Source organism: Colius striatus, chromosome 3 (assembly GCF_028858725.1).
Source record: "Colius striatus isolate bColStr4 chromosome 3, bColStr4.1.hap1, whole genome shotgun sequence".
Lineage (NCBI taxonomy): Eukaryota > Metazoa > Chordata > Aves > Coliiformes > Coliidae > Colius > Colius striatus.
The window spans coordinates 70,835,577-70,853,128 of record NC_084761.1 but is presented as its reverse complement, the minus strand read 5'-3'; the positions used below and the strand labels follow the sequence as shown (position 1 = coordinate 70,853,128).

The window sequence follows — 17,552 nt, the reverse complement described above, 5'->3', positions numbered from 1 at the left end:
AATCTGAGGATATTCTGCAGGTGTTTTCACTTTGGCTACAGCTTTGTGTAGTGGGTCTGTGAGAAAGATTCATGCTGTGCCTCTGAATGCGGCAGCTCCCAAAGCAGGTTTTGCCTGTCTATGGGGGAGCCCAATTGTAGAAGCTGGTACAAAAACAGAATCCTACATGGGCATGACCCTTAAATTGGGCTGCCCAAATAAAAACTGGGAGTTGGTAGTCTGACAGATAAGTTTTCCTCAGAACAAGTTAAAAGCAGTATACATCTTTTAAACTTAACAAAGTAGTAGGCACAGTATGAAAATCCAAATTACATATGCACATGGTGAGTTCCTGGTCCAAATTTGCAATGCTGTTTTTTCATGCATCTTCTCGTAACCACTCCAAAGCCATTTTACACACCAGATATTGGGTTGAAATCTACCCTAGTGCAAAAAGTTGTATTTCTAATTCAATCCTTATGAAGCCTTTACAATATAAATAGTGCTTAAGTGATGGGGTGATATGGTCTGTGATGCCAGTTTGTTGCTGTAATTCAATATAGGACAAGGTAGCTTACCAGGTGCAGGTGACTTTCTCCCCAGAGGTTTGCCACTAGAAAAGGCAAGCTAATAACAGGGAGACTTGCACCTTTCAACCAATGCCAGGCTTACTGCTAAAGAAACAATTATTAATTTGAATTGACCTTTGCCAAAACATTCAAAGACTGTTCAGAAATTAAAATCACCATCCCAGAAAAAAATCCTGCAGTGGCTGGGGGAAAAAAAACCAAAGTATTTTGTATCAGTAATTACCATCTCTAAAGAGCACCCCATATTATGAAGGGGAAGGTGGCAGCTGGGAGAAAAAAAAATCCACAGCATGGAAATAATTGTTTAGCTAGTATGAACAGAAGAAAATACATTTCTCTGAGATGAACTCTGTGTCAAGTTTGGAGCCTTGAAAAACTGCCAGCTGTCCAGGCATACATATTTTACCACTGAGGTATGCTTTTGTTTCAGAATGGTTGAAACCTCCAAAATGATGTAATCCCCAGTGGAAGACTGACAAGCTTTGAGATATTCCAAAACACAGATGACACACCAAATAGCAAGTAATCAGTGTAACTATATTGTATATTATCCTGTGAGAATCCAACACTACAAACCTAATGCACTAGATAACAGCATTGCTTTGAGCAAACCAGGAGCAGAATGTCACAAAGATTTTTACAAAGAAGAAATCATTTGAGAAAGACAATTATCTACATGGGTGCAGGGAAGAAAGATGGAGGGGAACATATGCCTTTCATAATTAGAGGCCCCGATTATACTGTAGCCGAAAGGGATTTTTTTACATTTTAAATTTGATTACATTTCAGAATGAAGCACACTAATTGGTATTTCTGCAGTCTGTTTGAAGAGAAAGTCATCTACTTAGGGAGGGGGAAAACATAACAAAGACCAGTGACCTTCATACCATCTATGCCTAATATATAGTACTTTTTGCCTGAAGTGTTCACAGTCCCTTTTCAATTGCTGAAGTTATCTCTGGGAATGAATGCTCTATGACTCATCCCAGTTTATCTCTTCAAAACCAGGAAGGAGATACTAGTGAATACACTAGAATCAAATAGATATTGAATCCAACAATCACAGTTGCCTCAAGGAAAAACAAACCAAACTGTTCTGTCTACCATTACCAGCAAGAGGCTGGAAGACATTATTTGCACAGGCAACATAGAAGACGGCACCTCAGACCCAGGGCCATCAAAGGAGTTAGTTATGGAAGGGACATGTGCAAAAACTCCCACCTACTGCCAAATAAAAGGCTCAATGCACTCCCAGTTCCTATGTATCTGCCAAAAACACTACGTTGCTGGAGCTGACAGTGAATAGGCATGGAAAATGGAAGCAAAAATAACAAAGACTAATTTCTTGTCTCATAAAACCAGCTGTAAATGAATACATATTATCACTTCTACATATTCCTGTTTCTCCAAGTATGTGCCAGATAAACGTGTGTTCTCTGCACAGAAAAATGCTAAGACAAAAGAACTGAGAAGGAATCACCATGAACGTAACTTAGGGGCCACAAACTCAAAGTAAAATATCCGAACCTTTAGACAAGGGTAGAGCAGGTGAACAGAGATGAATTTTCAATGCAAGTTTTTCTAAAGAAAGAAGAGGTTTGCAGAATGTCATGTAAACAGAAAGGAACAAATGAATAATGAAGAGAAATAATGCAACATTCAACCCTTGCAATGTGACCTTTACTGACAAAAGTCCCCAGAAACAGTTTAAGCACTGCCTACCACCATCCTGCTGTGGGTCCCTGCAGACACAGCAGAATCCAGACAGGTGTACCTACTCCGTAGGTACACAATCCCTCTGGTGAATCACAGAATCATAGAACGGTAGGGGTTGGAAAGGACCTCTAGCAATCATCTAGTCCAACTGCCCTAATAAAGCAGGTTCATCTAGATCAGGTCACACAGGAATGTGAAGGATGGTTCCCATACCTCATCCTTGGGAATGGAGGGACAGGTACTTCACAAGGCTAGTTCAAGGCACCCAACTACACATGAATCATGTCCTTGAAAAAAACTCTTTCTCCTGGTCATAAAAAGACAGAGTGATGGAGTTCCTGTTTTAAACCTGGGTTAAAGAAGAGTAGTGGGAACAAGTGCAGTGTAATTCACTTCCATCCCTGATCTGTACCAGTAAGTGTTTTGGGGAGGTAATGAAGGAACAGATGAGGTTTATGGATCTATAAAATAGTAAGTGTAATGTCTTTGTTTAATTTTAGTTTTACTTTTTCCTTTTAAAAAATGAATTTGGTAAACAGCTTTGTCTGAAACTGTTCTACAGTAGGATGTTCTGGGGAAAATTGAGGAGATCTACAAATGGGAGAGTAATAATATGGCATTTTCACCTGGGGATAGAACTGATCGCTGATGTCTGCCCATCATAACCGCTTGACCTGAAACTAGAAACACTGAACAGTAGGAAGATACTCACATACACAAATGCAGCAGAAGTGTGAAACAGTCTACAAGGTGAGAGACTGAGGAGACCAAAGGCAGACTTCAGAAAGAGTTGGACAGAAAAAAGAAGTGTAGTAATGAGCTAAGGGTGGCCTGGATCCATGTGAGTGATAGTGAGGCAGAAGGAAGAACTGGGGCAGAAGGCTGGAAACGGAGGCAGATATAAAACCAGTTGGACAGGTAAGGATATGAGATGAATGGTAGGGGGAAAGAGCTGTGGCATGAAGAGACAAAAGAAGCTAAATGAATATAGACAGAAAATCTCAAATTTAATTAATTATTCCTAAACCTCAGTACTTTGTTGCTGCCAAATACCTGCAAAGCCTAGGCGGTATGTTAACACATTGGTAAATATTTGGGCCATTTAGAAAACAACTTTTTACGGCACTGATCACTTCACTAGTGTAAGGAGCAGACAGCTATGATGTACAGCCAAATTATTTGAACTTGCCATTAAACTAAGCATCATTCTCTACAGTCAAAATGCTGTTTCAGGTTTTAAGTGTTTTGTTTGTTTACCTGAGAAATTATGTTGAATGCATCAAAGGAACAGTGAGTTTGTGAAGGCAAGTTAACAGTTACCAGAATTACAGTTCCTTGGCAGGAACATTAAGATATGGATGCAATAGATTAGTTCCTACTATTTCTTCTGCCATTTTTTCCTCACCTGACACACAGAATTTACAAGAGTGTGACCACAGTATGGATAAAATGTCAAGAGCAGAGTATGGAGAAGATGGCAGGAAGGGGCAGAAGAAGAAAAGATGATGAAGAAACTAAAGAATTAGATTGTGTCTCTCTGATTCTCAACTCTCATCTGCTGTTAGGCAGGGGCTTTCCAAACTTTTATTTTATTAGGTTTTTCTCTTTTGCAGCCTCCACCCTAATAATCCTTTAAGCTAACAGAAGGATACCTCTGCCATATCAGTATATTCTCCAATTGCTCAACATTTTAAGAGAAGAAAGACAGAATTCCCACTGGGATTGTGGCATACCTCCAGGGAGCCTCCTGGGTACAGACAAGCTGATACTCAGGAACAGCCTGGGAAAGAAGCTGTCATCTAAGCAGCTCTGCTCAGTGAACAGGCAGAAGCAATTCTCTGTGGCTATTAGCATTCCCCAAAGACTGTATTATAACTCTAATTCCACCTATCTTTCCCTCTCTTATTTTTTTAAAGTCTTGAGGTCTATATCAATATACATGTTGTACACAGATCTGTAAAACAAATATGCACAGACAGCATCCGAAACAAAAGCCTGAAGAAGGAGATTTGAATAAACCAGGAACTTTTACACATTATACCCACACATTCCCCACATTAACACAAATCTTTGCAAGTCAAATACATATTTGTATTGTTTTTCATTAAATAAACGTGCCTAATTCACTAGGACTGGCTGTTGCCACCTCTCATCAGGCAATTATTTCCACAACAATGTTTATTTTAATGAATAAAGTGGGAAATCAAAGGAGAATCGGACAACTGGTTTTAAACTAGCTTCACTAATTCATAATGCTTTCTAAAATTGTGTAAGGCACTAACATCACTCTGTTATTTACACAAAATTCTCAATTAACAGAGCTCCCTCAATCCAATTTTACAAACACTGTTTTCCTGGCCTGCTGAAAGAATATCCAAGAAAGAACAGGGAGGAAGGGGAAAAATCCTTAGGCTATGACCTGTGAACTTTCCTGTCTTGACAGACCACAGTCTCAGTGTCTGCAAAAGAGAGCAGGAAGGTCACAGCAAGATGTAACTTGACCTGAACTTTAACCACCAGAGGTGACATTTACTCAACTATAAAATTTAAAACTAAACAAGAAGAAATAGGGAGGAAGGGACCATACGAGCACCTTCTTCATTTTGACATACAATTCATGAGAGATCTGCCTCTTAGGTTTATAGTAAGGGCTTGAGTACACATGAAGAGAAAGAAGTACTCATTTAAATAAGGCAGCAGTTTTGAACTCTTCCTGTAGTGCATGACAACATTTGGATGTTACCAAAAACTAAATGGTAGTAGCACTAACAATAGTTCTAAGGAGGGTATTTAAATTGTTTTATATATTTTTTATATATATATATAAGAGGTTGTATTAGCAAGGTCGACAGATCAATGAGGTGAACCTGCTTTAGCAGGAGGTTGGACTAAATGATCTCTAGAGGTCCCTTTGAATCCCTACCATTCTATGATCCTTTGGTTTAACATTATGATAATGCATGTATGTATGTATTATGATCATGCATGTATGACTCCATTTTATGTCTGGGCACAACTTCTTCTTGACATAATGTATTTCAACAAATTGCATCATCATTAAAATACATGGAGATGGCTAGCCTGACACAGGTTGATTGCCCAAAATTCAAAGGGCTGAATTCACCCCTGATAAAATCTCATGGGAAGCACAAGAGAATTACCAGCACCATTGAGCTAAAGTAAACAAGAAATATCTAAAGCTGACAGTTATTTTTCCCTGCCTTGGTGGAGGCAATGCTGTCTGTCCTTCTGCCATCAGACCCAACACATAGCACAGTATTTAAAACAGATAACAAACTGACCAGAATTATAATAGAATGTCTAGAAGCTCTCATGGGAAGGCATTCAAGTGTAACAAAGCAAAATTTTGCAATCTATAGCAAATACCTTAAAATTTGTGTCTGCGTGCAAAAGAAAAACAAAACCAAGAAAATACCTCACAAGATTTCTGTCATAAGGGTGGTGACTACTAACTAGTCTGGATTTTTCTTTCTTTTTTTGATTTGCTTTGTTTTTTTCTTCATTTTAGTAATTATTTAATAATTCACCATTTTTTGTTTGCCAGGATGGGTGTGCTCTGCAAAATAGCAAGAATTTACTCATAATTTTACAATATGCCAAAACTTGAAGGTTTTACAAGGAAGTGACTCATATGGAAAGAAGGAAAAAAAGGATTTAACCATGCCATGTACGTATAAAATCACCTTTTTAAAAGTTGCCTAGTTCTAAAGCAGCTTCTGTTCCCATTTTATGCTTAAAGCAAAGAGATATTTGATGTTGGATGCATCTTCTAAATGCTATTAAATTTGCATGCTGAAAAAGAATATAAATCATTAATGAAAACTGCACCATATCAGTTTCCTGTTGCAGTTGGCTGTCCTGCTAAGCTGGCAGCAAGACAGCGGCCTGCAGAGCTGCAGGCATATGTCTCATGTTAAAAACGAAAAAAAAAAGACTTCATGTTATAAACACTTCAATGAAAATTACTATCCAGTTTGGAGCCAACTGAGACCAGGTGCTGAAGACAAAACAAACAGAAAACATATGAAAGCTTAACAAAAAAAATTCAAATCTCCAGCACCACTGGGTTTCCATTGGGATTGTTTTCTACCATGTATTTCAGTGTACATCATGAAATCTAAACAAAATATCCCTGCATGTGTACAATGCACCCTGTTTTTCTCACCTTTAGGACCATAACTTTTAACACCAATTTTTAAGATAGGACTCAGATTTTTAAGACCTACAAAAATATGCACATCAAAATTTAGATACAGATTAATCCACAACACTACTGCAATTTTTCTCCCAAACAATTCATTAGAAAGCCCTCTGTGTTTCCCAGCTGAGAAATAGCCCAGGAATCCACCTAGGCAATGACACAAAGCCTGAAGTCAGTGACCGCTGATTTGGCTTCCTTGTCTCCCACTTGCTATCCACAGGTTTTCAACAGAAATGGGAAAAAGCCTTTAGAAAGGTCACAGCAGAAAAATACTGAGGTTTTGGAGAGCTCAAGGGTCCAAGGAGAGCTGACAAAAATTAGAACACGTATTCTGCCTGCAGAGCCAATGGCTAAAGCAAAGCAGGTCCCTGCTTCAGTGCATATATGATTTTCCCCCTTTTTTGCAGAGGTCGCAACAGTCTGCATGAATCCTTCTGACTGTTGTACAAATCAGATTAATACCTTAGGACATGTGAAGTGCTATTTTTTCCCCAATAGCTCTGTTACCATGAAGCGAAGGACTGAAGTGTTGCAGCAGTGGCAGCATCTCAGGGTTAATTAAACTGCAGGAGCTTCCTACATCCTTCTCACACACGCAGGCAGCAGCTTTGCTCATGTCTTCCTGGTGCTCCTGGCAGGGTGAATGTGAGATCCACCATCCTCTGAGACTGCTGGACCACAAATACTTTCCACTGAATCATGTCCAAAATGCATTCAGAAAATAATACAGATACCCAGAGGTCTTACACACACCCTGTGACAGTGGGAGAGGAGAGTATTTTAGGAGTCTATAAAATCAGATGAGGCAACAGGAAAAAAACCCCACTCCTGAACATCCAACTCCCATTTCTGAATTGAGGAGAAAATAGTGTCGGCTTTCCCTGACTGCAGTAATAATGTCTGCACTGTGGAAGGATGAAGCTATTTAGCTTTATCAACAGAGACTACATTTTGTTGCCAATGCAAAAGGGAAAACTCATTCCAACTGTGCCTCATCTGCACACCAGCCCAGGAGGGCTCTGCAGGGCAAGGACCATCTCCTCCTTACCGGGGGAGACACAGGGAGCATGGGAGAAAGAGAAAGAAACATTGTCACAATCTGAGATTACTTCGGGTAGTATCATTGATTGAAGTCATCCTATGAGAAAGTTTTTCTTCCCTGTAATGCATCCATGATGATGGCAGCAGTCTTGAAGTTTGCACAACCACGTCACAACAGGATTTACAGTTCCTCTAATCACAGCAGATTTATCTCTACTCAGTGTCATTTCTGGCATTTGCTTTCAGTACAGAACAGCAGGTATTACTTGAAGGCTACAGGACAGAGGTCTTCCTCTGAGTTCAAACAGGAGTGCAAAGCTGCCCCACTAACATCAGGTGTGAAAACGACCATTTAGCATCAGGGACTAGAATAATAGAAGAAACATATCAGCATTGCAGAGAGATGTCTGTCTGGACTTTCAAAATGTTTAGCTATTTGATATGTTGAGGTATTCCCTCACCCTCTGTAACCCACTCTATGAACTTTTAACATAAACAATTTAGCTTATAAACCTTCAATTGCTGATCTCTATCTACTAAACCTACTGGCAGCCAGACTCCCGCACACGCCTGGAATCAAGGAGCAGCCCTTAAACATGAGTCCAGTACCCAGAAATGCAGGACTGCCCCAACAGGACCCTGTGTTGCTAACACATGGCTCAGATTTTTTTTTTGTGCAGATAATGCAAATGCAAAGCTCCTGAAGTGTGAAGGGGCAAAATGGAAGCTCTTGAGAAGGCCTGAAGACAGCACGGCTTAAGTCCTCTCTAAATATTAAAACATAAAGAACTCTGAATATCTTCAATTATAAAACCTTTGAAAACTCAGAAGGGGCAATATTAAAATTTTTATATTTTTCTATTATTTCCCTAAATTATAGCATTAAACAATTTGGTTGCAGCTTTTGAATTTCATTTTGGATAAATACGGCCAGTAATAGTTCTCAGCAGAAATACCTATGCTACACGGAAATACTAGATTAACCCTTTTCTAAGTTGTCTACACGTTGCCATTAATAATGTCTCTAGATTTTAACAGCATGTGAAAAAAAGTCTCCTCGTAGTAAGGATTAAGCTCTCAGTAAACAGCAAACTAAAATTTTTAAAAGTGCAAATGTTTTCTTCCAGTCATTACTTGTTTTTCCCATCAGTTCTGTTGAGAAACTCATGGATGACTTGGAAATAAGCTATTATACAAGGGAGGGATAGGACTAGCTTTTTGCTGAACTAGTGGAAACTTCATTAGCTTTATAGAAAATACTCTTGACAAAAGCATGGAAAATTTAAAATCACTCAGAATTTGCTCTTGGATTTTATGGTTTTAAACTATGGTGGTTTCACAATATTTTCCTGAACTGCATGGATGGGGGTGGGCAGAGCAGGACACAACAGATGGATAACAGAAATCACTTGCAGATTCCTGATATCAAGATACCCTCTCCTCTCCTCCACGAGGTCGGTGGTATATTCAATCCAGTCTAAAGTGGCTACATTACAACCTCAGCCAAGGACCTAATTTCATACCTACCTACCCATAATATATCCAGGCTTGGGAAATCATTGCTCCAGACCATCAGTAAAGCCAAGATTACATTCAAATAAAAGTGAGCTTGTCTCACTTCTCTCAAGAAAGAAGTAGCTGTCCCTCTCTAGGAATGTAAATGCTTATTGCAAAACTGGGATTGACTTTAGGATTTATGATACTTAGGCTCTGCTAGCACTAAGATAATGATACCTCCAGCAGTGTGCAAACTCATTAATGTGCAATATCATAGAAGAGTAGAATCATTTTGGTTGGAAAACATCTTTAAGAACATCGAGTCCATCTACTAACCTCACACTGCAAAGCTCACCACTAAACCATGTCCCTCAGCACCTCATCTAAAGGTCTTTTGAATATCTCCAGTAATGGTGACTCAACTACCTCCCTGGGCAGCCCGTTCCAGTGTTTCACAACCCTTTCAGTGAAGATTTTTTTCCTAACCTCCAGTCTAAACCTCCCCTGGCACAACCTGAGGCCACTCCTCTCGTTCTATCATTTGTTACTTGGGAGAAGAGATTGATCCCATCTCACTACAATCTCCTTTCAGGTAGTTGTAGAGAGTGACCACATCTCCCCTCAGCCTCCTTTTCTCCAGACTAAACAACCTCACTTCCCTCAGCTGCTCCTCATAAGACTTGTGCTCCAGACCCTCCACCAGCTTCATTTCCTGTCTCTGGACACACTCCAGCACCTCAATATCCTTCATGTAGTGGGGGGCCCAGAACACAGCATTCGAGGTGCAGCCTCACCAGCACTGAGTACAGCGGGACAATCACTTCCTTGGTCCTCCTGGTCACATTATTCCAGACGTCCCTCACAAATACTGTGCAGAGGACAATCAGAAGCAGAAGCAGTCAAGACACTGTGTCTAACTTGATACTGCAATGCACTTCAATATATAGAATTTAGAAAAAGCAAAGAAAAGATCCAGTTTTTTATTTTGTGACTAAAACTTTCAGGTTTTGGAAGCTGATAAACAGCAGTTTCTGGCACAAGAGGGTTCCTGCCATGCCTGTGCTTGAGAGGGTGGCACTGATGGCTCCAGTCCAGATTAGCAGAGTGTTATGCAGGTGGGCAGCATAGTTGGCTGCCTGGGGCTGGTCCACTGGCCTCCCCAACACAACACCACAGGCACAACCGCTCTACAAAGCTCCCACACAGATTTACAGATGAAAAAGAGAGAACAGTGCAGCTGAAAAAATAGATTTTTAATTGCTTTGCAGCTCTATCAGCATTACTTTTGTATATGTTTGTAGCTGTACACAGCTCTACGCGGACATTTACAAGACTAGATGAACAGATAAGATGATAAAACGAATACCATATTTTACATCTTTTCTTTAATACATCTGCCAAAAATATACAAACACACACACCCCACACGCCCCCAAACCCAGGTTCTGTTGAAACACATCATTTTCCATTATGTTTTGGTCTATTCTGTTTCCTCTCCAATTTGTAACATTCTGCTGGAAACAGTGATGAAAAACATATGTCTGTGGTAAATTACACCCAAGAGAAATCTTGGAACTGTTACATTCAGTTTTATTACCCAAGGCATCAAGATAGTCTACCACAACACATATTATTTAACAGTTCCATCAAACACCACACCACTAATATACTTCTATACTATTATGCATGCAAAAATAAATTGGATCACGTTTCTGAAATCTCATTGGATGATTAACATGTTGTATTTTCATTTTAATTAACAGTTCCAGGATTTTTTTAGCACTTCAATGAAACATGGTGTTATATAAAGGCAGAATGTTACTGTACAAATATTTTTGAAAACATATGTTCAAGTAATAATAAGGTTGGGAAGCCTAACACTCGACAGCCAGGAAACTGTGAGTGCTTATGCTTCTTTCACAAGATAAGCTTACACAAGTGCTGCATCTTAACGTATTCCACAGAGGGCTGTAATCATCTAGGCGACATCAGGGAAACCCAGTGTGGCCAATTGGATGGGCAGACTAACATCTCCAAGAATCGCTTTCTTTATCACTACTGCAAATACTAATTCAGTTTCAGTAGGTAACGCCAAAAAACAAACACAGCATAAATATCCCCTGTGCGCTGATGAGCTGCAGCTTTGGGGGAAGGTTTGCACCAGTTCTGCGAGGTAGTCACACCACTGGGGATTTCCAATAGGCACAGACTCAGGCAAACGTAAGTAAGTTTCTATTTAACAAGTATAATAGGAATAAATGGTACCTCATATAAACTCAGCTATTATTTTGACTGATGACTTCACCTCAGAAGTCAAGTTTTCTAGAATTTTACTAGGGTTTTGCATTTTATTTCTCAAGTGACTCCATGGGAACAACAAATAAAACCAACAAAAATGTGCATCTGTCAAGACTGTACACCTTCCACACTTTGCAAAGAGGAAAGCAAAAGGCTTAGGCAACAGTTCAGAGACACAGCTGAGATATGGCTTTTAATTTCAACTTAAATCAGCCAAACAGCCTTAGTACAGTGTTGGGTCCAAATTAAAACCAGAACATTAGGCATCAGGTGTATCACAAAGCAGAGCACAAAGTCCTCTCTGTTCAAAGAAATGTAATCACTAATACCCAAAACCATGATTTATTGCTTTTCTTCTTGAGTTCCAAAATGAGTCACACAAAGCTGACAGCAGCAGTCCCCTTTGCAAACTGCAGACTGAGACTCATAAAAGTTACTTCATGAATATCATATAAAGAGTCTCACTTTCTTTATTAGTACTAATTAATCGTATGTAGGAATAACTGCATCTAATACTGTTCTGGTTCTCTGTGGTGTTCAGTCCATACCCTGAATGCAGTCATGACTTGTACAAAATACAGCATATAATCATGAAATTGAAGACTGTGCTACAATGCAAACAGGAGTCAAATGATGGTTACATGGGAAACTGAGTTACTGGCATTTCTCAACTTTGAAGTGCTTGGCTTTGCAGACCACATATTATTACTGCTGTATGCCTTTTTAAAGGCAACACTGATTCTTGCTCTCTGTTGCTATAACCAAAGCTGTTCAATCATGCACCACCAGCAGGCTTTGAAACTTCAACCTGCAGCTGTGCAGCTTAAGCTGCTTAGTAAGCACAGATTTACTGCAGAATAGACATTGAACACTCAGGAACTCAGGTCCCACATGGGAACTTTCAGGTGAGGAGTGAGCCAGCAGATAGTGTCTTGAACCCCTTTAGTAACTGGCTTAGTTTCTCTCCTGATGCGTCCAACTTTACATCTCTCCTATCACTTACCGTGATGGAAAGCTGAAAACAAAAGAGTGTGAATATTTTGCTTTCTTCTGATCAAGAAAGTGGTTGTAGCAAGGTGGGGCTCAGTCCTTTCTCCCAAATAACGAGTGACAGGACAAGAAGAAATGGCCTCAAATTGTGTCAGGGGAGGTTTAGATTGGATATCAGGAAGAAACGGAGAGAGTTGTTAGATATTTAGACAGGATGCCCAGGGAAGTGGTGGTGTCACCATCCTTAGAGGTATTTAAGAGCTGTGTAGATGAGGTGCTGAGGGACATGGTTTAGTGATGGGCTTGGTAGTGTGAGGTTAGTAGTTGGACCTGATGATGTTAAAGGTCTTTTCCAACAGAATGATTCTATGATTCCAATGAGAGATCCCAAGAATTATTGAAATTTAATTTCAACTTAGTTAATTTAGTCAATTCACTTTTGTGGCCACTTAAGAACAAAAAAGGTTTCCTCTTGTTTCAAACAAAGTAAAATGAGGTCAGAACAGAGTTGTTCCTGTGGCTAACTTGAAGAACTGGACTGTCCTTGTGAAAACAGGTCAACAAAAGGAATAGCCAGTCTGTAGCTCATAGGCAGATGTCTCAGCATTATATCCACCATTGTATCAAAAGGAGAAAACAACAGTGCCATCTATTCCCCAACTTTCCGCCCTCCCGTTGTGCCTTTGAAAGAAAGCTTGCAGGCACTCCTATGGTTCTGAGTTGCTTTGCCTCTCAAGCAGTGAGTAAGGTTCTGACTTGCTTTGGCTCAGGCTCCCAAGGCTTAGAGCAAAGCAGGATGTAAACCATAGGCCTGGCAAAACACAAGTCAAGGAAGAATAGATTTAAGGCTGCTTATGTTTTCTTGTCTTCCCAATTCAAGGGTACTGCAAATACAGCAAATTATAAATTCAGCAAATCTCACTAATGCTGAGAAAGCAGTCTGTTGCATGAAAAGAAGCTTTAAAACTAAGGGGCATTCCTAGAAATTCCATTTTATATTTTGCTCCAAAGATAATCCTAATTTTTGATCATGAAAATAGGTTTCTATTTTTTTTCCCTCTTTTAGGAATAAGTCAAAAGAATTGTCATTCTAAACAAGACATAAAACCAAAGAATGCTGATAAACCAAGAAAGTATACAAGCAAGGGGAAATCTTACCACACATTTGTGCAGAAAGCTCAAACGTAGTTGTGCTAAACACACAAGTAACAGAAATAGAAGGCTGTTAGGACTCTGACTTTGTGGTATGCATATAACTTCATCACAAAATAATGATGTGAACTACTTGTACTGGGTCTAGCTGAGACTGAGTTAACTTTCTTCACAGCAGCTTGTACAGTTCTGAGTTTTGGATTTGTGGCTAAACCCACACCGATAACACGTGAATGCTTTGGCTGTTGCTGAATAGTCCTTGCGCAGTGTCGAGGCTTTTTTTTTTTCATATTCAGATGTCCCACATAACAGAGGGAATACTTATGCCTAAGGAGACGAATGCTGTACTTCAGACACTTACTATGTGTCTAATAGTTTGCTCACTATGTAAAAAGAAGTAATTTTATTTCATAAACAAAAGAATTTTTGTACTGAAAAAATCATCTACCTGTTAATCTGTCCAGAATTTGAGAGCAAACACTCAGATATTCACTTTTATTCACACTTGAAATCAAGTATAAAAGTATTTTGTAAAAAAGATGGAATTATTGACAGATAAGCACAATGTCTAATTTCATCTCCATCTGTGCTTGCAACTACATAACCAGAGAGCATGAAGAGCAACAAGGGATGCACCTATATACACAGGAATGCAGCTTCATTTTGGAACTTGACTGAAGCTTTAGAGAGTCCAAATCTTCCCATACCTATGTTAGGCACAACAGAGAAAACTATGATTTGAAGCACTGTTGATCACAGAAGAAAAGGCAAAATATGAAAATGGAGGTTTAGAAATGTCTGCATCACATCCAGTAGAAGACATCACCAAAGTTGAGAGGGAAGCATCATATAGTGGCCAAGATGCAGAACACATTGAAAAACAGGAGAGCATAAGTCTGAGAGAAGCCCATAACACTGCAGGCACCATGACCTGTAGTATTAAAATAACAGCACAGTGCAAATATCACTGAACACGCCCATGTCATGTAAGACAGTAAGAGTCTTTTAACCATTACAATATTTTACAATGAAAGCAATAGCAGACTGGTCAGACCACACTTGCATTTTGAAGTAGCAGCATCCTCAGATAGCACTACCAGAACAACCAACATCAGTACAATTCCACTTCCTTTGAAGCTTCCCACTTAGGTCCATGTGTGGCAAAGGCTTTCAGATGTAAGCTACTCACAACATCTTGATTTATGTTTGTATGCTCTCTGTCTCAAAGAGGACCTGGTCAATAATTTGCTCACTATTAGTAAATATTAAGAAAACTGACAACTGGAAGCAATACCCCTTCTATCATTCAGACATGCCATAGGACATTCATTTTAAAGAAAAATTTTAACAATTCTTTTTTTTTTTTTTTCTAAAATGTGACAGTGGCAGCAAGAAGTTTTCCAACTCTATGAGTGCCCATCTAAAAAAAGGCTTAGTATGCTATTTCTAAAGGCTAATGTTCATGTTGTCTCAGCAAAAAGCTCAATGTTGGTTTTAGACACATTTCTTCTTTTATGCCAGACAGGCTAGCTTCTCGTATTCACAAAGCAACTGTGGTTCACTGAATATGTTTTCAGAATTAATTTTGACTTCACAAGGTCAACTTTACACTGATCAATGAAAGAAACTGTGGAAAAGATTACCTTATGAAAACAGACAAACTTAGCCAACCTTTAAGAAAAAGAACAACTTGTAGAGCTTTCATCAGACTCAGCACTCTTCAAGGACAGCCTGTCAGCATTTGGCATATATGAACACAGGAGATGGAATAAATCTACAGGAAATCTTTGTGCTTACTCACATATTCTCAGCACCACAGACGAGTCAAGATGCTTTTACATGTTTCTCCCAGTCCCCACATTCCCACCCATCCAATTTCTCACCACAAAAGCAGAATCTTACCTGTTATTTTCTGCAACAAAGGAGAAGGCTCTGGCTCATCACAAATGGCCTTGACCAAGGCCCTTTTCATCTCTTCTTCAGCTGCATCCAGCTCTTTTCCACTTTTGATTTCTCCAACCACAGAATACGTGTATACCAGCAAGACAAGGATGTCCTCGCAGGTATAATCATCTTTCGTCCTCTCATTGTAAGACTTGATCATTGGCAGTAACTGGTTCAAAACACTGGGCATTTCTGACTCGCCAATAGTCTGAGAAACAGAAGGAAGACAGTGTCAGATTGCCCCCATACTGCTTATCAGTCAGCATCAGATATCCTCCTGGCTGCATCTGCAAGTTATTATTTCTCATAATAGTAGTGCTCATTTAATTAAACACTGTTCGACATTTGCATTCTCACTTGTCAGCACACGGTCCTTTGACTTATTTGCTGCTCAGACAGCGAATTAGTAATTTGTTTCCTACAAGTATTTTCCTTGCAACTCATAATAGCAGCATCTTAGCACTTGAAAAGTCTGACAATTAGATATTCTCTGTGTAGCAGTATTGATGAGAGGACAGAAACATCAGTCTCTGTACTATGGGTAGAAATGGTACAAAGCAAAAGGTCAAATGGTTCCTCTACATTTGGTGTCTCTTCCTTGGGTGTGATTTTGTACTGGAGCACGGAGTTCAAAGTCCAGCTCTCATTGACTTCAGTTGCTATTGCAAGCTCTCAGCACATCTACAAACCTGATCCTAAGCTTTCAGGTCAGAAACACAGAAAATCAGAAACAGAGGGAATCACCTGGGAAGCACACAGTTTAAGTGACTAGTGTGATTTCCTAGAACTCTATGACAGGAGCAAGGACAGGGCAGCAATCACTGGCTTGGCATATGCCCTGGCCCTCTTCTCCCTGTTTCCTTCACAGGATACTAAACCAACTCCTCAAACCACGTAAAACAGCGGTCTTCCATACCAAAAAGCCTTCTTTGCTAGGCATGTCAGGCTCATTCCCACAGCACATTCATGCTGCAAGGTAGGCATGGGCCATGAGAAATTTGTGAATGAGAGGCTGAAAAATGATCATAATGTGTATCTGAGAAGGAGAAGGCTGGCAGAGAAAAGGAGGAAACTAAGAGCATGCTGGGATGTCCTAAGTCCTCGGTACTTGAAATCATCCCTCCTTCTCATCTCTGTGAGAAATGTGTACATAAAGCTCTGCTGTGTTTGTAAAAAGGAGACTTCAGACAGGAATCTCCTAAAGTGCCACACTGATGTCCACATCATGTAACACCAGGGCTGTGATTTAGATCCACCACGCAGGTCTCTGCTACTCAGGATCGCAGAGTGACTGTGTCGGCAAATTGCCACCCTTGTTGTGTGCACACATCTGTGGATGAAATCTCCACACACAAGTTTTCTGCTGTGGGTTAGTTTGCAGTTCAGCAATGGAATCAGGTTGGAAGCGGGGCCAGTGCAAGTCAAGGCAGGAGGAGCACACTGCTCTTGCGCAGGGTTGGAGGTTTACGAGGAAAGAAAAACAGCCTGCTTCTCTTGGTGGCAGCAATCACTCAGATCCATACGTAGAATCATAGAATCAAAGAATGGTAGGGTTGGAAGGGACCTTTAGAGATCATCTAGTCCAACCCCCCTGCAGAAGCAGGTTCACCTAGATCAGGTTGCATAGGAACATGTCCAGGCGGGTCTTGAAGACCTCCAAGGAAGGAGATTCCACAATCCCTCTGGGCAGCCTCTGCCAGGGCTCCCTCACCCTCACAGTGAAATAGTTTTTTCTTATATTTAAGTGGAAGGTTAAATATATGAGGTCTCCATGAGGTCTCCTGCAACATCAGTACTTTACCCCTTGCCCTGTGATCACCAAACCCTGTGAAAATCTATGGGTGAATTCATAGTGTACAATGAAACACTTAACCCTTTTTAATCCAAAGAGTCATCTGCAAATATTTATTTTTGGTTGTTACTACAATAACTTCAACCTAGTCATGGTACATAGGAACCACAGCCAATAATACACCCTTTAAATAGATACACAATAAGTCAATAAAATAGAAAACAAACAAACCAGAAATAAACAGTTTTATACAGAAACAAAATCATGTAATTAGGTTTAATACTGCTTTTAACTGCACTGATTTAGTTCAGAGCTCTCTGACAACTCGGTA

The 17,552-nt window shown here is 39.8% G+C and overlaps 1 protein-coding gene across 1 annotated transcript in view; it reads right to left on the bottom strand.

Annotated features, from left to right (window-relative positions):
* Nucleotides 1–17,552, bottom strand: part of SCFD2 (sec1 family domain containing 2) — a 199,959-nt gene that overhangs the window by 96,250 nt on the left and 86,157 nt on the right. The window contains exon 5 of the mRNA XM_061993969.1: nucleotides 15,388–15,637. Within this exon, the coding sequence (XP_061849953.1) occupies nucleotides 15,388–15,637 (250 nt within the window). The remainder of the gene's footprint in view (nucleotides 1–15,387; nucleotides 15,638–17,552) is intronic.